The 26,454-nt window shown below is 38.7% G+C and overlaps 1 protein-coding gene across 1 annotated transcript; it reads right to left on the bottom strand.

Moving 5' to 3' along the window:
• Positions 1–26,454, bottom strand: SERPINI2 (serpin family I member 2). The gene is made up of 8 exons (XM_058661188.1): positions 26,448–26,454; positions 19,577–19,807; positions 17,507–17,701; positions 17,232–17,424; positions 9,139–9,236; positions 6,208–6,294; positions 4,451–4,540; positions 1–114 (listed from the first exon to the last, which is right to left on the bottom strand). Exons 1-8 carry the CDS (start codon positions 26,452–26,454, stop codon positions 38–40), a joined length of 978 nt encoding a protein of 325 aa, XP_058517171.1. The 3' UTR covers positions 1–37.

The raw sequence follows: 26,454 nt of genomic DNA on the forward strand, positions 1-26,454 counted from the left end.
CAGGAATTGTTACGTATTCTGAAACACTCCTCTTTATTTATAGTGAATCAAAATCTCTCCCCTTCATTGTGTCAGTATCTGGATTTGTCACTCTTCCCATAAACAAAATTGATTCTAGGGAAAGGAAAAAACATGCATTAGTAATTTCTGCAGAAAAAAATGACAATATTCAGTTTTTCACAGTATTTTAACAATTCATTTAGTCTTTTTACCTATAAGAAAAATAGGCGATGTCTAACATGAAATTCCTTCCCCTTTATCTAAAACACACCACTACATCTTTGTTAATTATTTGCTGCTATGTATGGAACACATCATAACACCCACAATGGCTTGTCATAGAAAAATGTGTTAGTTTTGTTTTGCATAGAGAAAAGCAAAAATAAAGTGACATAAAGGTGTTTTAGATAGAGTGAGGCAGCCAGGCAGGCACAGCGTAACACGATGGTGATGAGCAAGACAGAGCTCTAAATCCTGAGCATTCGCAGTCATTTTTCATGCTTGGAATGCAGAGTTAAAAGCAGGTTTTCCTGCCTTCTTTTCTGAGCCAAAGCTTGCCCTACCACCAAAGACAATGTTTTCATACTAGTATACGTTCAAATCTTCGCCCAGCTGATGTATGGCTAGTAATTAGACAAACACCTGTTTCCAGCCATTCTGTATTTGCAAGTGAAAAAGAACCAAGAACCAGAGGCCAAAACAAATGTAAACGATTTATCAAGCTTATGTAACTCCTTTTTTTAAAGATTTATTTACTTTTATTGGAAAATCAGATCTATAGAGAGGAGAGAGAAAGAGAGAGGAAGATCTTCCATCTGCTAATTCACTCCCCAAGTGGCTGTAAAGGCCAGAGCTATGCTGATCTGAAACCAAGAGCCAGGAGCTTCTTCCAGGTCTCCCACATGGGTTCAGGTTCCCAAAGCTTTGGGTCTTCCTCAACTGTTTTCCCAGGCCACAAGCAGGGAGCTGGATAGAAAGCAGGGCTTCTGCGATTAGAACCGGCAACCGTATGGGATCCTGGTGCTTGCAAGGAGAGGACTTTAGTCACTAGACAACTGCACCAGGCTCTCTGTAACTCCTTTTAAATGATGTAAGGGAAGTGATTACGAAGGATCAATGTCAAATTTAACCTTGACTTGAAATCATTATTCTCAGATATAATAAAATTATATGTATGTGTATATATATATGTACATATATAATATTATATATTACATAATTTTAAGACTACTGGAAGTGATGTTTGGCTTTGAAATAACAGTGGAGTGGTTCTTTTTTTTATGCTAGAGTGTTCATATCAACGACCTACAGTCAGCACAGCCAATGCTCTGGAAATTGACAGGAAAGTTCACCTTTTCCCTTACAGTAAATAAAATTGTAATCATTAACACCTTGCTTCACATTTTCACTATACAGCCCGGAGTGGTAGCTTAATAGCTAAAGTCCTTGCTTTACATGTGCCAGGATCCCATATGGGTACCAGTTCATGTCCCAGCTGCTCCACTTCCTTCCAGCTCCCTTGTTATGGCCTGGGAAAGCAGTCGAGGACGGCCCAAAACCTTGGGACCCTGCACCCATGTGAGAGACCCAGAAGAGGCTCCTGTATTCTAGCTTCAGATTGGCTCAGTTCCAGCCCTTGCAGCCACTTGAGGAGTGAACCAGAAAACAAGAGATCTTCCATTCTATATCTGTTTCTCCCCATATATCTGTCTTTCCAATAAAAATAAATAAATATTTCTAAAAGTTTCAAAATGGTTCTTGGGAAATAGGAAAAAAATACCCATATTTGTCTAATATACAATATTTTTATCAAGATGGATATTACATTCTGTCACAGTAACAATCATCAGGCAGTCTTGTATCTTAATGTCATGGCATTAAAATCCTTGCCAGACTGTTTGAAACTTTTCAAAGACACTGCTTTTTACAGACACCGACATCATGCTTTAAGACAATGGCTAAAAACGTAAACATGAGGAAGTGTATGACATTTTATAAAAGTCATTGGTGCCAGCTTTTTCTGTTTCCTATTCCAATGTGAGTCACCAATCTACTCACCACTGAGGTGGGCAGATTAGCAAAACTTCCTGTTACATGACAGGAAGGGATTTTAAAGCAAGTTGAAGCATGGAATAAAAAAATGTAAATCACAATTATGTTTCTTCTTTTTTTATATTGTGCTCCCTATATTTAATCAATAGTTGCAAACATCTTCTATATAAGATGGAGGTAGACTTTACCTCTTAACACTAAATATGATCATATTTAAACCTAATTCTTGCATAAAGTGAGTTCCTAATAAATAACCTATAGTCTGTTTCTCCCTTTGCCCCCGAGAGCTCAGGATTCCAAAAGCAGTGATGTGTAACATGTCTGGAGTAGTGTAATCTCAGCAGTGTTGCTCATCCTGCACCCCCAGCCACAGCTTGTCCCAGTGCCTGTGAAGATGACCTACACCCTCAGCCTACAAAAGAGGGAGATACAGTTTTCATTGTCCTGAAGGCTAGCTTAGGTGAGCACACTGGAATATAAAATCCATCGAACATGAACAGATAGGGTATAGATTGCATGCAAAATCCTGTTTAAGGAAGTATCAACTCTGGTTTAAAATCAATTATTTAAACCTAAAATCATTCCTCTTCATATTCAGAACTTGTCAACTAAATACATTTTGTAATCACGAAGCCACTTATTAGGCCAGCATGGTGGTACTCAATCACTATCTCCCTTAATTCCACAATTTCCTAGGATTCTTTTGTGATATGAAAATAGATTAATCACTGAATGTGTATTATTTCAAGAGAACAAACCATTCCACATTTTATATGGCATTAATGTATAGCTACTAATAAGTTAAAGGTCATTCATTTTAAGCAATTCATTAAAGCAGTAAACAGTCTGATAGTCTATTAAAATAAGATCATAAAACACAAAACTTGTCTAAGTTTTCATGGTTAGTTTTATCACAAATAAACAAATAAATGAGTCACTTAGATCTTTAAATTTTCATTACCATTTTACAGATAGCTATGGCATGGTCCTTAGTATATAACAAGTCATCAACTTGGAAAATAAGAGTCAAACCTAATTACTCTAAATGCCATTATCCACTTGTGCTTTGTTGCCTAATGTAGCTTAATTTCCTTCTGTTCTCTATATTCAGTAATTAGATACTAATTATAAGCAGTTAACATTACCCAAAGGTTACTGTGTAGAGCAAATGACATACTTACAATATATTTTATCACTGACATATCTACTACTACAACTGAAGTCATGTTAGTGCAGTCTCAGCAATTTTTAAATTATTCCAGTTTTTCCAAGCAAAACTTTCTGACTGGCTGATGTACCTCTCACTAGACCAATAACATGAGTATCCCCAGTTGCTAGAACACAGGCAGGTTCTGAGATCCACAATACCTATTTTCCGTGTAAACCAATGAACAGAGCAACTTTTTACATTTTCACTCCTTTATTCAGTCATTAACTCATTTATGTTGGTTGGCTGATTGATTCACGAGAGTATTGAGTGGGTGCCAACCACAATGTTCGAAGCTTCATGTATTCTTTTAGGTAACTCTAATAGGCAAGTATTGGCATTATGTTCAAATAGAAAATTGGGACAACATGATTTGCAGATGATAAGCAGTTTAATCTAAAGATGAGTGGTTGGGCCGGGACTTGAGGCAGGTCTAATACTTCAGTCCACACTCTGTGTCTGGAGTGTCCAGCACTCGGTACAGACATTTCACCACATACTGCGATGGGTACACACATAGGCAAGGTGCAACTTCTACTCTTGTGGTCTACCATACCACACACAGGGGCATCATGACTGCTGAAGTATCAGTTCTTAACAGGATAGTTCCTTTCACTGTGTTCACACATCTGTCCTCTTTTTCATAAAAACATGTACTACAATATCTCTACAGACAATTTGAGGTTTCAGTCTGAAGTGCCAGTGAAATCCACTCCTTCTTCTATCACACAGTATGCTTAATGGAATCGTGGTCATCATTGGTCCAAGTTGACACTCAGTGGAACCTTGCTTTCTCCTCAGAGTTTATGCCAATAACATAATCACTTTGAATCCACCTCTGAAATACTTCATGGCCACAATTGGGAATTTTCTCTTCTATTATGGCTTCACAGATAGACAGTTGGCCTTAACGCCTACTCCTTCACTTTCTGACTATATGATTTAGAAGGAGTTTTAGTGTTAGAAATGGGAATCTAAAATGACTACCACTTACAAAACCTCTGGCAGTAGCAATTATTGTTATTGCCCTATTTTGGGACCCTTTCATCACTTAAAATACAAAGAGTGATTCATAACAGGCACATAACAAATGCAAATAGGAAGAATAAACAATTCCATTTAACAACTAGAAATTAGGACTTGGTCTGCATTACTTAGGTAGTTCCCCCAGAAAATTCTCCAAAAAGGTACCTGTTGGATTAGTCTTCATTATAAACAGAAATGGATGGTTTGCTATAAATTGATTTTGAGCCAGACTCATAATCGTAGGGATGTGCATACCTGTGAAACAGAGACAATCGTTAACAGTTCCCACTGAAAGACCAGCACAGAACATATTTCCCTAGTATTCTGTGCACAGAAAGGTTATTCGTGTGAAGAGTTTGAACATGCAAAAATAATCACTATCTTCTAAATGGAGAAATTTGTGATAAGTTTTAAGACTGAATGCAAAAGAATAAGTAATAGATCTTTCATGAAATAATTCTAAATTTGTATTTGTACTCAATGAGGAAGAAAGCCAGATACTAAACTGAATTCAGTAGAAGTAGTTTAAAATGCTATCTCTTAAACAGTAATTCTCAGACCACTTTTTATATACATTGCATTATTCATTTTCATAAAATTATTAATTCTTAGTCCCTATCCAGATATTCTGCACTTCATTTGCATATTTCAGCCTTGTGGCAATCACAGCTCAGTTGAAATGTATTTATTTTGCGATTACTTTTCCTAACTTATTCTGTGAACTCAGAGCTTTTAGGGCCTGTCATTTCCTTAAAATTATTGCAAGAATAATCGAATCATGTAGCTGCAGATTTGGAATGAACATTGAGGATTTGCCAACAACAGTGTAACCTGCATAGGCAGGGTCCCTCACGGAGCTGGCGCGCTGACCCTAACGCTGGGGTCCCGCAAGGGACTGGTGCCCTGACCCTCACACCGGGGTCCGTCATGGTGCTGGTATCCTGACCCTCACACCGGGGTCCCTCCTGGTGCTGGTATCCTGACCCTCACACCGGGGTCCCTCCTGGTGCTGGTGTCCTGGCCCTCACACCGGGGTCCCTCATGGTGCTGGTGTCCTGGCCCTCACACCGGGGTCCATCACGGGGCTGGTGTCCTGGCCCTCACACCGGGGTCCCTCCTGGTGCTGGTATCCTGGCCCTCACACCGGGGTCCCTCACGGGGCTGGTATCCTGGCCCTCACACCGGGGTCCGTCACGGGGCTGGTGTCCTGGCCCTCACACTGGGGTCCCTCCTGGTGCTGGTATCCTGGCCCTCACACTGGGGTCCCTCATGGTGCTGGTGCCTGACCCTCACACCGGGGTCCGTCACGGGGCTGGTATCCCGGCCCTCACACCGGGGTCCCTCACGGTGCTGGTATCCTGGCCCTCAAACCGGGGTCCGTCCCGGGGCTGGTATCCTGACCCTCACCCCGGGGTCCCTCCTGGTGCTGGTATCCTGACCCTCACCCCGGGGTTCCTCACGGTGCTGGTATCCTGGCCATCACCCCGGGGTCCTTCCTGGTGCTGGTATCCTGGCCATCACCCCGGGGTTCCTCACGGTGCTGGTATCCTGACCCTCACCCCGGGGTCCGTCCCGGGGCTGGTATCCTGGCCCTCACACCGGGGTCCCTCCTGGTGCTGGTATTCTGGCCCTCACCCCGGGGTTCCTCATGGTGCTGGTATCCTGGCCCTCACACCGGGGTCCCTCCTGGTGCTGGTATCCTGGCCCTCACCCCGGGGTCCGTCCCGGGGCTGGTATCCTGGCCCTCACACCGGGGTCCCTCCTGGTGCTGGTATTCTGGCCCTCACCCCGGGGTTCCTCACGGTGCTGGTATCCTGGCCCTCACACCGGGGTCCCTCCTGGTGCTGGTATCCTGGCCATCACCCCGGGGTTCCTCACGGTGCTGGTATCCTGGCCCTCACCCCTAACTCCGTTTTCCCTACCAGTTGATGCTGCAGCTTCACTGCCTTCTTCGTTTATTTCAAAGAAAACTTTTTGCATGATGCGTGAAACATACACTTCCGATGAATCTGGCAAAAAAAAAAAATACAGTAATACATTTAAGGGTTAAAAATAAAGAGCCATAACCTCCAAGGTTCAAGATCAATGACACTTTCAAATAAACTAAGAAAAGAAAAGAGAAAGAAAGAAACTTTCCTGTTTAGCCAATTTACTGGAAACGCATTTGGTTTCTCTTTTACTCCTATGGTGACAACATAGAGCTAGATGGAGATGTCAAATCTTTCCCTGCTGTAAAAGGCAAAGATGAAGCAACTCTCTCAGGCCAGGTCAGGTCAGGCAAACCCCAAGGTGGGCTGCTTGAACAGACGGTCCAGCCTCCCTCAGGCACGCTCCCAAGACCGGATGAAACAAGCTTCCAGATCTGATTGAATTTCATCCTATGTATTCAAACCCAAAGCTAACTTGGCTTTTAAAATCTGCATTCAATTCTGATCTGATTTCAAACAGAATGCACTTTCCTTCAAGACCGGTAAGGATAAAGGGCTTTTGTGTTGTCTGTTATAAAATCACTTCAGAGCTGTGCATTAAAAACCTGTTAAAAGGTTCAGTGTGAAAGTGCCTTACCGGTTTGGTTTGTTTGTTTTCGCTGAGAGAGAACCTTCCCTCTCTCCCCCTGGGGGAGTTGCTGCGTGTGAAGTGATCGTGGGACAGTCCCCCAGAGGGCAGTGCTGCTGAGAGGCAGAAGTTGAGAAGCCCTGTCCAGCTGGCTTTACAAGAGCAGACATACACACCAGTGTTCCAAAAAACAGCTTTGCACGCAGCTGGTTTCCATCAAACATTCCTCATAGAAGTCAATTGGTTGAATAAGTATGCCAAGCAACAGAAAAGTATAAAATAGAGAAAAGACAGCATCGGAAGATGTGAAGTTCAGCAACATGGTTTCTCAGGGATCGTCAAGTGATGCCTTCCTCTCCTAGGTTTACGTACAAGTACAGCTCAGTGACAAATCTCAGACAGACTCAGTGACCCGGGCGTCACCCCAAGTGCCCGTCCAGCAGTCAGCGAGCCCTGATCACTCTCTGCCTGCCTCGTTTCAGTAACCCACTTCACTACCAAGGGCTACCTGGGAGGAGAGCAGAACGTGAGAGACAAGAAGTTAGAACAAGACTCTGGTCTTCATAGACCCATTGGCTTCTACAATTTGGTAAAAAAAATTTTTTTTTCCTTAATCTCCTTAAAATGTCAAGTGTATTTTTGCTAAAGAATAATAAAAAAAGAAAACTTGTGACAGCTGTGTAAGTAGCCACCTGCACTTCCCTTCTCCCATTGCTTTTCTGTGTTCAGAATTCACTGTGCACCCATTTTCTGCCAGAGGTTGACCAGGTGATCCATAGACTATAGCTTTTTATTGCCGAATAGTTTAACATTTGCAAAAAAAAAAAAAAAAAAAAAAAAAAAGTTAATGAAGCGCAATGAGTTCTCCTAACCCCCTTACCCAGTTTTCCCTATTATTAATACCTCATATTAATGTTTGCCATATATATACCTTTAATTTCCCCCAAAGCCACTAAGAATGATATTAGTGAAAATGACTCAAATAAGTAACCCTGGGAAAAAAAGAGCAGAAAATGCCAGATGTGTATTTTTCTCTGCACAAATCGATTTATGAAGCACTTTGGGGATATTGTCTTTCACAAAATACTTGCGAAAGAGGATTTTACAGAAGTTACAGATTGCTGGGAATTTGTGTGAATGCTTTTTCGAAATGTCCAAGGTGTTTTGAGTGAGATTTCTAAGGCCAGAAAGAAGAGCAGAAACATTTGAAAAGCAGTCTGATTTCCTGCAGGCTGGTGGGGTGGCTGGACTGCAGGCGCACTGCGTGCCCCGGCGCTGTGTTAACGTGAGCGTCTCAGTCCTGCTGGGATTGCCGGAGGCAGAGAGGTCACTGCACCTGTCAGCGTGCAACAAGCAGCTGGACCGTGTGTGAAGATGGCAACGGGCATCCGCCCCTGTGAAGCCCATTCCTCCACCAAGAGGGCCCCCCCGGTCGTCCATCCACCCTCCACACGATTTACATGTCAATAAATCAATGAATGCCTCTTTAAGCCCCAGATATGTATATAAGGATACACAAACACATTAGAAGGACAAGATGTGTGTTTAAGCACCATTTTATAAACACAAGGCTGAATTCAGAAAAGGATGAGTGACTTGGGACAAACGCTCCTTGGAGTCCCTTTTGCTCTGTGGTCTTATGTACATATCTTTATATGATTATGTAAATACATACTATAAAATAAATTATAATGGCGTATATAAACATATAAGTATGAATATATTAATATGTGTGCATAAAAACAGGATGATTTCAAAGCTGTCTTGATGCCCTTGCACCACTGAGCACCATGCCCGTGCGTGACTGCTCAGGTCGGCTGAGCACAGGCGCTCCATCTGAGACCTGCTGTAATCCTAGCATTCTGCTGCTCAGGCAGCCTGGGGCACTGTGACAACAGCCCCATCACCTGCGGCTTGTGGAGGCCGATATCACGAGCACCTCTATTACAAAATTGACATTTGCAAATTAGTTCATAAGAGTTCCATAGTTGCAATTCCTATTATTCAGATAAGGAAATCCAAAACCAGGACAGAAATAAAAGCACATATAAGACTTCTACCTACATGACCTCATGAGAAAGATGTTTAGGCTGTTTACCTGACATTCTAACATGCATGCTGATTTTCATAAAGGATTTCGCTGAAGGCAAGCTGAGTGCCCGTGTGTGGGCGGCTCAGCACGAGGCTTACACACCGCGTGCTTCCTGCGGCTGAATCATGGCTTAGTTTTAAGTCCAGGTGGTTAATGCAACACCAAGAAGACAAACGAACATGATCACATCCAGACAGCTACCTACCTGTTATTCCAGAGAGGTCACAACCACCATTAAACAGCTCAGTCACGTTCAAAGAATGCAAAGGTTCTTTGAAATCTAATTTTTGTTCTACTTTAAATCTGTCAAAAAAAAAAAAAAAAGACAGAATAAAGCAAAAGAGAGACTTGAAGTTTGGACACATTTGCTGTAATTTTTTTTTTTTTAGCAGATAGCGGGTGACTTGCAAATGTTCTTATAGTGAAATCTTTTGTTTTCCTGGTCTCAATTGTTTCCTCACATATCACACCGTTCCCCCCCAAGGTCCATCAGTCAGTGATGTATTGCTGGTAATCTGTGTTTTTATTACCACATTCTTTAAAGTGAATAGAGCATAGGAATTTCCAAATTGGAGAATATACATTCAAATCTGCCTACAAATTGGCTATATATAGTATAATGACCAATAATTGGGGATAATGACAAGAAATACTGTAATACTTATTATAATTTCTATTATCTAATTATAACCAAATAGTCATTGAAATAACAATCTCTGAAGAATATAGTTCAATGAAGCTCACAGCAATAGAAACTCACCCATTCAGACATTTCATAAAGGTATAATCTGTAACCAGCTCCTAATTATCTGTAATTATTGGAGCCATGAATATCCAGATGTGAAGCAGCACTTCCAAGCATTAGGCACTTAATGCAGATTATAGTTTTAATCTTCAAAAAAATCCCAGCAAGTCTGCAATTATCATTGCCACTAACACATAAAAATACAGGCTAAGAAAGTATGTTTCCAAGTTCAAGGTCAATACAGGAGCCAGAATCATGATTTAAACTCAGCTCCATTAGAAATCAAAGCTAATGCCCTGAGTCCAACTGCCTTCTGATCAAAGCATTCTTCAAGACCAGCAGGTCGTAATAGCTGTAGGCTAAAGCATGTTTGTCTTCAATTCCATCCAGGGCTTATTTCCACTTTTCTGGACCCTCCCATGAAATACTATAGCAAAAGGCAGAAAATAAGAAGCAAAAAGGCTGGACAGATGATTAACACTAAATAATCACTAAATGAGTTTTTTTAATATACAAACATTGATTGCTCAAAAAGCAATCTACTCTCAAATGCTACCAAATTATATTGTGGATGTCCATGAGTAATACCTGCTGAAAATTCAAGAAAGCAACCCAAATTTCTGTTTTAAGACAAGCCTTTTCTGTCTCTAGCTGTTTGGGGGATTGGTGTCCCTCCGACTCCTTCACTCTGAGATCTTTCTCAATGTATACCTAAGTCATTCTTGGGCCATTTGGTGTTGTAACACAAATAAAATTGTAAATAACATAGAGGACTTCAAAGTCTCTCTGAAGTCTACCCCAGAACTTTCCAGAAATCTGTATCACTCAGTTAATGTCTGCTTTAAAATGACAAGAAAGCACAGTTCCATCATTTTCTTACTAAGTCCAACCTAGAACTTCAAGACATTATATTCCGTCCTAAGCCACATTCAGAATCACACTCTCCAGGAAAAAAAAAAAAGAACTGCTTCCTGCTTTGCTGAGTTGTTCCTCATCGCCATGTAGCTACTGCTTTAAACACTCATTGCATAGGGTAAATTGTTTAGGTTTCTTAACTGACCTCTCAGGGTTTAGATCTTACTCTCTTAAAAAGTCTGAATAGCATTACTAGGTTGAAGGCAGCAAACACCATTGAAGACCACCAGTTTGACTAATGCTCTGTGCTGCACTCAGAGACAGGAAGCACATCTCTCTCCTGCTCTCAAGTAGTTCATAGGCCAGTGGAGAAAATAAACAAAATAACTTTAATATAACTGCTATGCAGAAATAAACACAATGTTAAAGAAGAATTTTCCCAGCAGGGAGAAAAAAAGATATTTGTGAAATCCTATATAAAGCTAGGCTACCTCGCTGGGCCCCATAAAGGCTTTCTAAAACTCCAACTCCCATGTTGGGCCCCATAAAGGCTTTCTAAAACTCCAACTTTGTTTTTACAACCCAACAGAAATTATCTTAAAAATATGAAGACAGGGCCCAACATGGTAGCCTAGCAGCTGAAGTCCTAGCCTTGAATGCTACGGGATCTTTTACGGGTGCCGGTTCTAATTCCAGCAGTGCCACTTCCCATCCAGCTCCCTACTTGTGGCCTGGAAAAGCAGTCAAGGATGGCCCAAAGCCTTGGGACCCTTCAACCACATGGGAGACTTGGAAGAGGCTCCTGACTCCTGGCATCAGATCAGCTCAGCTCTGGCCATTGTAACCACTTGGGGAGTGAATTAACACATGGAAGTTCTTCCTCTCTGTCTATCCTCCTCTCTGTGTATCTGACTTTCCGATAAAAAAATAAACCTTAAAAAATGAAGATAATAAAGGGGAATGGAATGAGGAGAAAAGAAAATCTTCAAACAAGCTACTAACATGAGGAAAGACATGGTAATTAAAAAATGTATCTTTTCAAAACACTTTCCTAAACCAGCTCACCATCTCTCTTGCCCACCACCTCATCTTTCAATAGCTGCCTTTGCATATGGGACTTACCCTTCATATAGTCTTTACTTACAGGTATAGCCTTTGGTGCTCACTGGCCAGGTGTTTCCGGAATGCCTGGTCTTCCCTGCCTATACCTTCCCGTTCTTCTTCACTGGACAATCTGATGCTCCTGGTATACTTCCCACTAGAACCTTCTGCGGTTCTAAGGATAACCATTTTAAGAACAGGAAGCATAAGTGGCTCCCATATCTGCTTCGGCCTTTTGCCCATAACAGAGTCTCAACCTCTGCGTTTCAACAGAAAATCAACTGTTTAAGGAAATAATAAATTTCTAAAATCATAAGGCAAAAGACAAAGATCTAACCCTTCCTCCTCCAACACTAGTTGAATAAGTTTACCTTTTCCTCATCTTGAAGTAAGAGGAATATCAAGTCAGACTACTGATATGCAAGATGCAAGCCTTAAAGTCTCATACAAATGAAAGTCACTTTTTATTTGCCATCCACAGAAAAGTGACTTTCATTTGTATGATATATATACATATATACATATAGCAACTTTTCCCCATACATGTGAAAATAAAACTACATGCCCAGAATATTTACAAATGACCAAATCTGCTGTGTGACAAGTATGTGGTAAACTCTCCAACATTAAAAAAAATTCTTCTAAGTTATTTTCAGTATTATATTTAAAAAATGTAATATGACCATCCTAGCTGATATCCAACTTCAGGACAATGTCTAAAGCTAAGTCGCTTGTAAGTTAGAGGGGAGAGCACTGGATGGCATCCAATCATTTCAGAATATGCTTCATCTTGTTTACCTCGATTTTAAGCTATATATCAGAGGGAGGAACTGTTCTTTGAATAGCAACTGTAATCTAAATTATCACTTATTTGTTCCCTGCTATAGTAGTTCATATACAAGCATTCTTAGGATCAGCTTCTTTTCTTTTGTATCCACCTAACTTTGCAGCATTTAGGAAGGACACTTTTATGAGTAGCAACGTGCCTCGCACCATATTACTTTGTCAAACCCCTAAGTCCTAGCACTTTACAAAGTGATTTTATTTGGAAATAGTCTTATTTTATTTGGAAATAGGGTCACTGTCAGAATAATTAAAATTGAGCTCACACTGCACTAACAGACCATTTTCCGATATGTCTGATATCCTTACAAGATATGAGAAAGCCACGTGAGGACAGATAAACATGTGACGAAACAAAGACTGGAATAACACACCTACAAGCAGAGGAACGCCACAGACTGACAACCAAAGCCAGGAGCACCGAAGGAGCAAAGAATTCCACCTGCCCACTCAGAGAGTGCATGGCCCTGCTGACAGCTCACCTCAGAATCCAACAGAGCCGTGCCAGACAGAAGCGGTGCCTGTCGGGTTCTGCTATCCAGTCTGCTTTGCTCTTTTGGCACACCAGAAAACCAACACAACTGTTTTAAGTCCTTCAATTTTGCCAAAGTCTTTCGTTTACAGTTTAAAAGCAATTATACACTCATCCAGGTGTAAAAAAAACCGCACTACCTGAATAATGCAGCAAAAATCTGCCACTCTTTGCCTTCAGGATCTAGCCAGCTTCTGTATTCCCTCTGCTGCGTGGAGCACAGATTTCAAATGGGTATCTTTTTGTTGTAAAGGAATTGTTTACTTAAGGAAAAAGTATTTCAGAACTTTCAGTGCATCACTTTAATTCTTCACACACTGAATTCAAAAAGTGTGTTCTATGAGCTAAACTTTTTAAGGAACTTAGCACACATATCAAACATTTCCTTAAGAAATGAGAACAATTTCTTTCACTGAAAATTGAATATATTTGAAATGTGATATTGTATTACTGTGATTAAATAATCAAGATACGAATTTTATGTTCTGAGAATTTAAGACAAATGTAAAATATCCTCATTTGTTTCTTCTTGTGAGAGAAACTTCTAAGTGAATGGGTGACAGCCTGTGATTCATTATACTGCCTCTATAGGAAGGAGGAGCCACTGTGCCAAGGTCCTCAGGGGTAATGAATTAAAAATGACAGGAAAACTGAACTCTGTACTTGACCTTTTTAAAATCAGATAAAGGATAATAACATAGAATTTCTTTCTGTGGAAATATTTATGCAATTTAACTCAACAGTACTCATTTAGCACATACTATGTTTATAAAATCAATGAAATGAGCTAGAGAATGAGATACAACCTTTTCATCTCAGAACTTCACACTTAACAGGGTAGACAGAGTGCTAGCATGAAATGCCAGTGCGATGTAATAAGGACATGACACGAGCCTGCATGATACATTGTAAAAATAAGGAGAAATCGCTTGTTCTAACTAGGCCTCTTTGGGAGAATCAATGTGGAAGTGGTTATTTTGAGTGGAGTCTGGAACTGTGAGTTGATAGGGCATGTATGATGGCATGGCTGGCTCACCACCATCTGTGGCACAAGCAGTCCACACGGGATCTGTTTCGTGCCCTGGTTACACCACTTTCAGTGTAGCTCCCTGCTTATGGCCTGCGAAAGCAACAGAGGAGAACTCAAGTCTTGGGGCCTTTGAGCCCACGTGGGAGACCGGAAACAAACTGCTGGCTCGCAGCTTTGGACCAACTCTAGCCTTCGCAGCCATTTCGGGAATGAAGCAGCAGATGGCAGAGCTCTATTACTCCCTCTTTTTCTCAGTAACTCTGACTTTCAAGTAAAATAAAGAAATCTCTTTTAAAAAATTAAAAGATGATTTGCTATTTACTTGTCAGATGTTATGGAAATGTACCTGCAAAAAAAGGGAATGCAGTGGAAAAGACTCAGATTGCGATTAGAGTTTGGGGCTATCTATGCAGTGGCCTTCTTAACAAGGAAAAAAGGCATCATTTCTTCATCTTTATTTGCCAGAATTTGTGCTGTGAGGAGATGTGATGAGACACTTCCATTGAAACCACCTTTGAAAAAACCACTGGTGGCTGGAATTTGTATGGAACCGTGAAGTCCAAACCACTAACTAATGTTTCTGTTTCTATGTAAATGTAGATTCCAACTCACCTTACAAGACAACTAGTTCATTTTCATGAAGATAATGAAGCTTTTCATTACACAGATAGAACTAGAAGGGCAGAATAGAGATGTTTCGTGAGATGAAGGCACAAACCATCCTGTGGGTGACCTTCTGTCTCTGCCAGGAAAAGGTGAAGGACCTGCATGCTCTGTAAAAGGTAGATGATAAGGACTGGGTCCTGATACAATGGCAATGATAGACTAAGGAAATCAATAAGAGAGGTGACACACAAGCAATTGGCTATACTTCAAGAGTGATCATACCTAATAACATATGACAGTATGACTTTGTTCGTGTTCTATAATGAAACACCACAAACAGTGCAGCTCACTAAGCATGAGTGTATTACCCTGCAGTTGTGAAGGCAAGTAGCCCAAAATCAAGACATTAGGAGTTTCTTTGAGGTGCTATGAGCCAAAGACTTCTTTATGCCTTTGCTTGGCTTGGAGAGGCCACATTGATTACTTCTCTTCATAACCTCTCCCCCGTATGTGGAACTCTTGGACAGATGCCCCCTCTTTACAAGGACAGAATTCATATTGCACTAGAGTCCATTCTAATTACCCTGCTTTAACTTGCTTACTCTATAATACCTGTATTTTTAAATAAGGTCACATTATCAGGTTACATCATGGGTTAAGATTGCAACCTATGAATTAAGAGGGATGAGACAGAACTCAATCCATAACAGTTGTGCTTGGATGAATTTAAAAAGCCTGATACCTGCACAATAGCAGTAGTTACAGGGGAAGCATGAACAGTTTGAACACACTGTCCAGACTCAGCAGCTTGAAGGAATTTCTGGTCTTTGAAACGTTCCTTAAGGAGTTCCTTAAAACACAGGAAAGAGAATTCTGGCAAAGTCTCCCATTTCCATGGTCAGTTGACTATAAGATGCATTATTATTATTAAGGCTCAAAAAGTTGGCAATATCTTGGCTATGAGTTTTAACCGCCACACTTTATGTTGAAAAATAAAACACATATTTCAGAGTAACCAAGAGACTCTAAAGACCCACAGGTAGTATGTGATACTGACAGTTACTAACAGCATTAATTTGCTCTAAGACATTACTCTTTCCAAACTTCAAAACAGGAAAGTTAAGGTGAAGATATGCAATGTAATTTCAAAATTTATTATTTCAGTTATTTGAAGTCATCTGTCACATGCGCAGTTTTATTCCTAGTGTTTGGACACAGTAGAAACTAAAAAAATTAAATAAAAAGTCTTGGAAAGAATATCATCCAACAGAGACCTGTAGGTGATAAGGAATTGGAAAACATCGGATTTAGAAATTCAGATTTTAATTTGTGGGGATATAGGAAAAAGAAGTGAGTCGGGGAGCAGGAAGGTATCAATAGCATTGGCATGAAAAGTGTAAAAACAAATGAAGAAATAGTTTCAGGGGAAAAACATAGTTAATACTTGGATCAAGAACTAGAATTAGAGTAAGAAAATCCATGAGATACAACTTTTTCCAATTTATCAAGAAAGGCCAGGGTAAAAATAGGACTAAGCAGAGCTGCCACCACAGCTCAACAGCTAATTCTCCACCAGTATATGCCGGCATTCCATACGGATGCCAGTTCTAAACCTGGCATTTCCGCTTCTGATCCAGCTCCCCACTAGTAGCCTAGAAAAGTAGAAGCTGAACCAAGTGCTTGAGAGCCTGTACCCATGCCAGTGACAGATGAAGGTCCTGGCTCCTGGCTTCAGATCTTCATAGCTCAGGCCATTGCAACCATTTGGTGAGTGAATCTGCCTTCCAAATTAAAGTAAATAAATAAATCTTTAAAAAGCAAAAAAATAGATTAGACTAAGTTCTTGAAGATTTTGAATTGACTTATATGAACACAAAAGTGGACCTTGAGAGACTTGGAGAAATTTAGGAGTGAAGAAACAAAACACAACTTACTAAGCAACTCTCCTTTGAAAAAACTATAATGAAGTGTAAATTGAGTTATTTAGCCACAGCTTTCTCTCTCTCAAATTTCTCCCATTATTTGGAAGCACATAATAAGAAGTTAATGCTTATAATTATTGCTTCCCAAGAATTCCTTTGTAATTTCCATTTTGTACCAAGTATCTAAAAATCGCACTTAAAGATGAATAAAATTGAAGATAGGATTTGTACTTCGATGACTGTTATGTCAGTCTCAAAGGTGTTTTTATTACTTAATGCATACTATTCTAAGTGGGTTTTTTCAGTTTTGTTTCCATTAAACACAATATAAGTTAAATATTTCTAATACTAGTTAGAAGAAAATATGGAAAGATAACTTAGTATGATCAGCAGATCGTCAAATAATGATCACTTTTTGTTCCAGAATTGTAATGTTAAGACATATGCTACAGCAGTTCTTTGAGAAAAAATGATAAAATTGGCTGATTAAACTCAGTCTTTCTCACAGTGGAGCTAGCGAGGGTGGCTAGGCCTTCCTTTTTGCCCTGAAAGCAGAGCAGCACTTTCAAGTGCATCTTTCTTTCGTGTTGCCTCTCATCCAGCTATTCAAATGTCTGCATCAACAGGCACATAAGCAGCATTACAAGAAAATATCATCACCAACCTAGGAATGCTGACTTCCACTGTTTTTTCATTTATCTCGGAGGACCATTTCAAGACCCGGTGAGCACTGAGCAGTTTTTCCACTTCCTCTACATTCACGCCTTCTGCAGGAAGTATGAGAATTAAACTAAATTCATCACCTTCATAAGGCAGTTCCAAAACCTGGTAGTTTATGGAGAATTCGGAAAAATGACCTGAAACAAACAAACAAAAAGGTCATCAGATACACCTGACAATTCCCAAAAACAGGTTTTACAAAGTATGCTGTCTTATTACCGTATTTTGTCCGCAGGAGAGCCTTCATCATGGGAATCGGGACTGCTGACCCATTCTGCTTAGTAAAATTCATGAGCTCTGTGTCTTCTCTTCTGAATTTCTGTTTCCAATTTCCCTTGAAATAAATAGCATTCACCAGCACAAGCCGAGTCAGAGGGCCGAACTCCTCCTCTGAAACCATGTCTTTAATTTTTCCTGTTAGGTGGAAGCAAGAAATACCCAAGAGTGATTCAGTGAAACTGAATTAGGCAGGGTGAAAGCAAAAATATCTTCCACAAATCAGTTTTGGAATAAGCTTCTGGTCATGTAAACATCCCAACTTTGAGAAAGACGGGGAATGATATTGAACATGTCACCGAGAGTAGGTGCGTCTTCTCTGGACAGTGGGAAAGAGCCCTAAATGCGCCTAGCGACAGATCTCTGTATTGTGGTGATCTGCAACAATTGTCTCCCATGCAGAAAGAATAAGCACAAAACATTTATTTTTGTATATTTATTGGTATTACTGAAATTGCAGTTAAAATCTTTGGCATAGCTCTCATAATTAGTAAAGGAACAGCACACTCAGATTTGCCCCCCTCTAACATCAGAAAAGCAAGACTGGAGAATGCTAGAGAGATTCTTGGTTCCTAAGAAATCAGTTTTCTACTTCAACAGCCAACGTGCCATTTCAGCTTCTGAGAAATACGTATGAGTCCAACAGAGCTGTCTGGTTTGTATCCATTTCATAGCCTGTGAGCACTGCTTACCACATCTTCCCACAATTTAGGATTCCTGCTATGAAATTTCCCATAGAGAAATGCAGTAGTGTCTCACACCATCACAATCTTTCTTGTGGCAAGAAACAAAGAAACAAATCTCTGTCAAGCGGGATCCTAGCATGCCAGTTCACATATATCAGTATGATGAAGAATTCCAATACTTCTGAAATGTCTTAATAGTACATTCTATTTAAACAGACCCTAGACCAATTTTGAGGGTTTGAAACCAGGTATGTCTGACTTTTAGCTTCCTCTGTTCCTTTGTGGTCACTATGGATATATTGTCACCTTTAATGAAATTCAAGTTTATATGACCATGGTTCTGATGACTAACACTCATTCTTAAACACTAGCACATACAAGTACAATGTGCTGTTTGGTATTGGCAGTTGCCACTTGTACCTGGCCAGTGAGAGTAGTCATGCTTCCATACATGAACAGCTTATGTCTGAACAAAGATTATCGCTAGAACTTGTCCACTAAGAATTCTAAAAACGGGTGTCTCAAAAAAACAATAAAAGTGTTAGAGTTATAAGCCAGTTTGGACTATCTTAAAATCTGCCAAGTTCAGTAAAAATTATGCATCAACACTATTAACTGCTAAATACAAGAATGAAAACAGACATGAGATAGCTGAACAGTACCCTATAGCCATTTTAAGGTGTATAGCAGCCAGTTGTGCATAAACCAAAACAGAAATGGCAATTAGGTAGTCACAGGATGTGGTTAAGAACTTGCATTTTCTAACATATCAGTCACTCAATACCATGTCAATTAACTCCATAATGTTGTAAATTGTCGTTGATGTGATGTTATGGCTTTGAATTGGTCGGGATGATATTCTGTCAGCTCTGCCTTCAGACCAGAGATGGTCTCCCCAAGAAACTGTTGAATTTATCTGGACAATAAGATGCTGGACTCTATGCATGGTACATGCTTGCAATGAAAGAATCATGACTGGATTTGAACTGTAATACTGCGATAAGGTGGAGCAATCCACCATGGGGGAAGAGGACAGGGAGGGGTTGCAGTAACCCCAGAGCCTATGAAATGGTGTCATAAAATGAAATGCAATAAAAAAACCTAGATATGACTTACAAAAAAAAAAAAGAATCAGTATACTTTCCAGAGCAAACTAAAATTACTCCTGGCTTTTAAAATTTAATATTAATTTAAATAACAGTGAAATGAGGCAGGAGACTTGGTCCTTGAGTCCCAGCAGATAGCATTCAGCCATTCTTTGCTTTAGGATATTAAAAACGATGGACATAATGGCAAATAATGATTTTTTTTAAATGGGAAACTTTACCATCTGTTTTGCTTTCCACCCAGGTACTTATCGTCTCTGCACAAGCCCTTGCATCCTGAAAATCCACCAGCTTTACAGCACTCTGAAAAAAGTCCTTGTTGCCATGGAGATACTGTTCTTTCACAGTGAATCCTTCTTGAAGGTAGAGGGCACTGGCAAGATGAAATGTAAATCCTTGTTTTTTCTGAGCGATGGCAGAGAAAAATGACTTCAGCCCAGAAAATTCTTCTCCTAAAAAATAATTATAATGTATACTGACACATGGAACAACACAAAAACAACAGTTTCCAGCTTGTTATCTGAGCGTTCTGACTCATATCATCATTTTTTGCACTCTTAGGGATGACCAATGATCCTTTCCAAGTGAGCACAAATAATTTAAATGTTCACTTTCTTGCATTTTGTAGATTTCAACTTTTTAAAGATTTGCTTATTTATTTATTTGAAAGTCAGAGTTACAGAGGAGAGAGAGAGAAAAGTCCTCCACTTACTAGTGCACTGCCCAAATGGCTACCATGGACAGGACTGAGCCAGGACAAAGCCAGGAGCCAGGAGCCAGGAGCTTCATCTGGTCTCCCAAGTGGGTGGCAGAGGCCCCCAAACTTGGTCAAACCATTAACACAAGCAGAATTGGCAGTGGAGCAGGCCGGACACCGACTTGTGCTAAGATGGGATGCCTACATTTCAGGAGGAAGCTTTATCTGCATACCACAACAATCACCCCAAAAAGTCAACTGTTAAATAGAAAAAAAAAATCCAGGTAAATTTGCAAAAAGAATATTCATTTTCCTGGACTGAAAGGATGTCTGTCTTTACACTATCACTCAGCCCATTTTTTGTGTTTGTAAGTTTATATCTGTAGCCTCATAGTCTACATTATATGAATATGTGAAACAGAATGGAGTACCAGTGAATGCTGATGGCAAGTATGGCAGTGACGAGCAATCTTTTCTCAATATTACTTTATTTCAGATAAAGAAAGGAGTTTTCTCCTAGAAGCAACTGTACCTGCCCAGGTTTTAAAACTTACAAGATAACTCACAATCATCTCTAGAGATGTGTAAGAATCCAAATTTCCTATTAAGGTTCATGAATCCACATATTTTGGCTGTCTACATAAACAATAAAAACCTTTAACCATTCCCACCATAGCCACTAACCAAGTGAGCAGTCAAAATCAACTAAGAAATCACCATTGGCCTATTATCCAGTCCGGGATTGCTCTGACCACAGTGTTGCCAGGAAACTAAGTATGCCTGAGATATCTCTGCTCGGAAACTCTGTTCAGTAACTTCCTGTTCAGTACCAAACTGTGCTGACATAGTTCCATTCCTCCTCACTAATCCTGAAACTCAGTCACTGAACTCCAGGAACTCCGTTTCAAATAACAACTTCTTTGAGGGTCTCTGCACTTTCATAGCTTAAAATTAATTATATTAAGCTCATCTCTGGTGATGCAAACCAATGGTTCAACATTGGAAGATGCCCACTAAATAAGTATAGCAAAAAAAAAAAATACTGAAAGGAAAATGTTATTAGGAACCCAATGAAAATTAGGGGTGCCTTTGCATATAGATACATTTTTTTAATCAGACATCTTTGTGCAAAGAGAGCCCTCCCTGGGGGGCTGCCACTGCATGACCTATCTCGTCTGACCGATGGGACACAGACTGTTTCAGGCACATGTGCCCCCTTGTTCTTGGGCAGAGAACAGTCTTACAATTTTGCAGCACTGTATTGGGAATGCCAAGATCCTCAGTTCACTAAGATACGGCCACTAACGTAACAATATTTTAGTGATAACTATTTCTATATGATTGGATTTGAAGAATTTCAATAATTACTTATAACCCTTTAATTCTTTACATAAATAAAGACAGTTCATCTGCTTTTCTTGTTTGTGTAACAACTTCAGTTATAAGCATTTGTTGGTCTTTGAACCAGAAACATCTCGATAGTAAGAGACTAACAGGAAAAAAACTTCTCAAGACATAAGAACTTCTCCGAAAGAATCAATTAAGATCAGAAATGTAGTGACAGAATTGGGAACTAATTCTCAGCAACTTACAATTAATGAACATCTTTAAAGGAATGAAAAGAAGAGAAAGGGCAAAAAAATAAGTAGTTCCAACTCATTTGCCGGAACTAGTAGATGTGTGTCATGTGTTTAAGTCTATGATTGATGGCAAACAACTCCCCTTTGATAAATCAGGGAACTCAGAAGTCAAGGCAAAAATGTCAGGAGGTAGCACAAAGTTGGGAGAGTCTAAAATATTCTGCCTTAGAAGATTGATTTAATTTACAGACTAATGATCTCATTAAGCATAGACTAAAAAGAATCCATATGCATGACCCTGAATAAGTAATAAGAGCAAGTGTATTTCATTTCCTTAAATAAATCCATGTAGAATCTTTAGGTCATGAGTGGAATATAACTTTATGTTTGATTGTGTCAGGCATCCAGAATGTTGAATGGCCAATTTTGTAAGCATGTGGGAGACCCAAAAACGAGAAGAAAGAAAGACATAAAAGCTAGAGTAGTTCAGCCGGAAGGAACAAGTAAATTGGCAAATCCATAAGGGACATGAAGAGACTTGCCAGATACATGACTTGTACCAAGTCACAAGGTCATTTAACTGCAGATCAAGGTTCTTAGCTCTTGGCACTAGTGGAAGAGAGTAGCATCCTCAATTTAGACTTTGACTAGACTGCAGCATATCATTTAAATGAAGGCACTTTTAGATAAAAAGAAGTTGGTGACAAAGAAGTTACTAGAATTTTCCTTATGTGATGTCATTGTATTCCACTAGATTCAAGATTTAGTCTTGATTAATCTCAGTAAATCCTATGATACCATTTCCAGGAATATTTATATTATGTGATACATATTTGAAAAGTAATAAAGCACTCAGAAGATATGTAGAACAGCTTCTCTGATAAGCTTGCAGTCAGAACCTCTGAAATATTAGTGCCTTTAAACAGTTTCATCTTACATAGAAACACAATTAACTAAAACTAGTTAAACAACCAAAGATGTACAAACATATACACAATTTTGTATCTGTATAGAAGTTAATTTCTTAGCAAATGATTTTTGTAACATTTTCATTAGGAAATAATTATAAATAAGTGGCAATGGAACAATTCTCCACTTTATTAAAATTTTTATTTTCTATAATGTCTTAAAAATTTGCTCAAATGTAATGACAGAAAATTTGCCTATTATTTTAAAAATACATTTCACCGTATCTTACCAAGTGTACATAAACATGAAAGACCCTTACCAGGTGAGGTTTCTTGAAGTTTTAAAGTTTGTCTTATCTGCTCCTGTGCTGTTCCTTTTGCTCCCAGTTGTATCATTCCAAGAACCAAAGTTGTTCCCAAGGGGGAAAATATAATATTATTCTTCTGAGATAAACGAATAGCTTGATAGAGATCCACTGCAAATTCTGTATTTTTTTGAGCCAAACATCTTGAGTTTTGACTTCCGGAAATAAGTGTTAGGAGACTCCACAGCAAGATCATACCCATTTTTATTTCTGTGCATTATGAATTCAGATTTAGTTAGTTTTCCAAATAGAGTTCATGGTACTAAGCTTAGCAGGAAACTTTCTACACGTTATAACATGCTGCCTTATGAGCACACATTATCAAAAGAAGATTGCCCAGTGCTGCTTTCCTGAATGAGTATTGTCATTTAGGAGAGTTGGTAGAGTTGTAGATGCCACCAAGACTGAGTGCAAAACATTTTTCCAGTTTCTGAAAAATCACTGCAGATACTCTGACAGCATAATTGGTGGTCATGCTCTAGATAGTCACGTGGCATTCATGGCATTCAGTGGGATACTCAAAGTGGGGAGATTGAATGAATCTTACACTCAACAAACTTCTTCCCAAACTACTTACACATTGTTTATAGATACGGTGGAAACTTGAGGTAAAAATAAACACACTACAGTATATTTTGCCTATTTTATGAAGTAAATATAATCTGAATCGACTGAGTAATCTCACTTTTTAAAGTAGTTTTTCTCACAATTCTATAGAACTTTACTTCTGTAGAGCAAAATATCCCAAAGCCCAGCTCACAGTCTGCTAACAATAAGGAAAAAGGAATTTAGGATAATTATAAAGAAACAAAATGACAAATACAAATGGAACAATATAAGAGGATAAAGCAATGTTAAATGTCAAGGAATAATTTGACAAAATTAACATATGTCCTACAGCAATTGAAAACCACAATGAATTCACAAGACAAGGACACTATATTAAAATGCTGTCCAGTATCATCAAGAAAATGTTCTTATTGTTACTTAAACTCTTTCCATTTTTACTAAAATATGTTTCTGGGTAATTTTCTAAGTCAGTATACAGAAATAAGTTTGCTTTTAAAATGACCCCCAAGTATTTTAAGAGATGGTTTACTATGGTTTCTTTACTAATACTTTCTCTTTTTTAATACACATGCATATAATAAAATCAAAATATTCAATATGCGAAGCACATTAAATATACACTAAAGTACGTTAAACTTATGTATGTATTTAACTTTTTTTATTTATACAAGTTGAATAAATTTCACATCTTTTGCAATCCAGGTTTAGGAGCATTCTGATACTGCCTATCCTGCTCCCCTACTTCCTGGATTCCCCACAAACACTCCTTCATTATTAATTTAAAAAAAACTTCTACAGTGGAATGCTTTCAGTTTAGTTTGCAATCACAGGCTTAACACTCCATTAGAAACAGAATTCAACAACTACCAAAAAAAAACATATTCCCCATGAGTATAGGCAGAAGCTATAAACAACCAAACCTCAACATGTCAACTTTGCTCATATTGATCACATTTTTTGTAATCTGTGTATTAATTACCACACATAAGGAAAAATAATATATTTGTCTTTTGGAGAATTTTTTTTAATCAAGGATACATTGGTAATATATAATGTCATGAGCGCCAGTGTAATAGCAAAACCGGCAGGAGAGTTTATCATTTAAATTGGATATCTACCTGTAAATCACACACACACATATATATATGAATTCATATACATATGAAGTCTGGGAGGATTTCTGACCAGAACTTCAGTTTCTAAAAGTGCAAGCTGTCAAAATGTTATATTTTTGAGAGGCAATCCACTCCGCACTTAGTTCTTGGTAGAATTATAAACAATACTATCAAAGATGAAAGTTTCCTTATAGAATTTTGGCATTGGTCATCATTATCATATCTCATTATCATTACCAAATTTAAATAACTGAAATATACATTTTTGAGAATTCATTTCTTCCAGAATATTTCTAAGCACTTAATCAATGTACAACTCCAGACAAGCATTTCATTTTAAAAATTCACTTACTCACTTACTTGCCTGGATTTTAAATCATACCACAAAGTACTGATGAACCAAGCAAGGTGCTAACTAGTTCCATAAGTTTTCAGAAAAATAAAAGTAATGCATCATTATAATAAAGTAAAGTGATCTTGCACAAAAAGGGATTGAGATATGATTCATCTACTAAATAGTTATGGTCAGCTTTATTGCATACACACATTCAAAATAGATTTAATTTAAGACTTACCTGAAATTGACTTCTGGTTGCTGACTGTTAACAATAAAAGTGTGCTTGCTGGGAAACACTTGTACAAGTAGCACCTGCTGGGTCAAGGGCAACTGCATTTATCTTGGACGTTGTTTGCTTAATCCCTTTAGAATTGGAGCAGGTGTTCAAGTCGTTAGTACTAAAGGACTAACATCATCATGTCAATGGCCAATGATGAAATATGCAAGAAATTGGAGACAACAATAGTAGCATTTTTGAACCATTACGTGTGTATCATTTCTTCTGTTATTTCACTCACTTTGAGGTAGAGGTACAATTTGGATGAATGTGGTTGTAAATCTGCTGTTGATTCTTTTTGTTTCTCACAGGACTCCTGCACCAGATCACAAATGAGCCCCATCACAAATATTTCAAGATTCAAATGAAAAAAGGATAAAACTAGATCAAATCCGGAATTCAGAGACGAATTACTGCCACATTTAGAGTCCTTACTTCATCAAATTATAGCATAGTTGGAAGAGTTTTCTGTAGTTATAGCCCCGTTGAGTCTTTAAGAAAAGGAGTAAAAATTTGAAAAATATATTCCTTATGTTTAACAAAAAGTTCAAATTAAGATATTATGGGTTTATCATATTACATCAAGAAAACACTTATAAATAGTAAATATTGGTGCTATTTTTAATGTCTGTTTGGAATTTTATGACTTTCTGTACAGAAATGTCATTGATTGAAAAACAGATGTATAATTGAATGTATTTGAATCTCATTTTTGTGGTTTAAAGTTGCCTCGATAACAATCACACACAATGTTATATTAATCATCAGTGGCTTCTAAGGAGCAACAAAAAATCTGGTCATTTTAATCAAATATGTCATTATTGATCACCAAATAAAGTTGTTATTTCTGGTGAACTAAAGAGAAATAGATAAATCAAGATCACATATATTGAAAGTATTCACTTTTTTAAACTTTCAGAAATGGTTTTCAGTGTCATGAGAGGGTTCTAACTGAGCAGCAGGAACGGAAAGGCTGGATGGGCCATGATCTCGTATGCAATCAGGATTCTTACCTGATCGTGCAAGCAGCTCCAGATGTTTCCTGAATCACTTTAGTATCACTTCCTCTAACACACTAAAATTCTATTTTAGCCTTAACACTTTTCAAGATAACATGCTAACTACAGTTGCACAATACAACAGCATTATCTTCCTACCCAGAGCTTATATAAATAATAAGCCTGAATGTCCAAGAATACAATTCATTAAATACTTTTCTACCTATGTAGTAAACACTCATTACCAGCCAT

Source organism: Ochotona princeps, chromosome 3, assembly GCF_030435755.1.
Source record: "Ochotona princeps isolate mOchPri1 chromosome 3, mOchPri1.hap1, whole genome shotgun sequence".
NCBI lineage: Eukaryota > Metazoa > Chordata > Mammalia > Lagomorpha > Ochotonidae > Ochotona > Ochotona princeps.

What these genes read in the sequence shown, in the direction of transcription:
- SERPINI2 (XM_058661188.1), bottom strand. An exon ending in GTGGAAGTCAGCATTCCTAG is followed by an intron (nt 9,237 to 17,231) that starts GTTGGTGATGAT and finishes TTTTTTTGACAG; the next exon opens with ATTTAAAGTAGAACAAAAAT. An exon ending in TGACCTCTCTGGAATAACAG is followed by an intron (nt 6,295 to 9,138) that starts GTAGGTAGCTGT and finishes TTTTTTTGCCAG; the next exon opens with ATTCATCGGAAGTGTATGTT.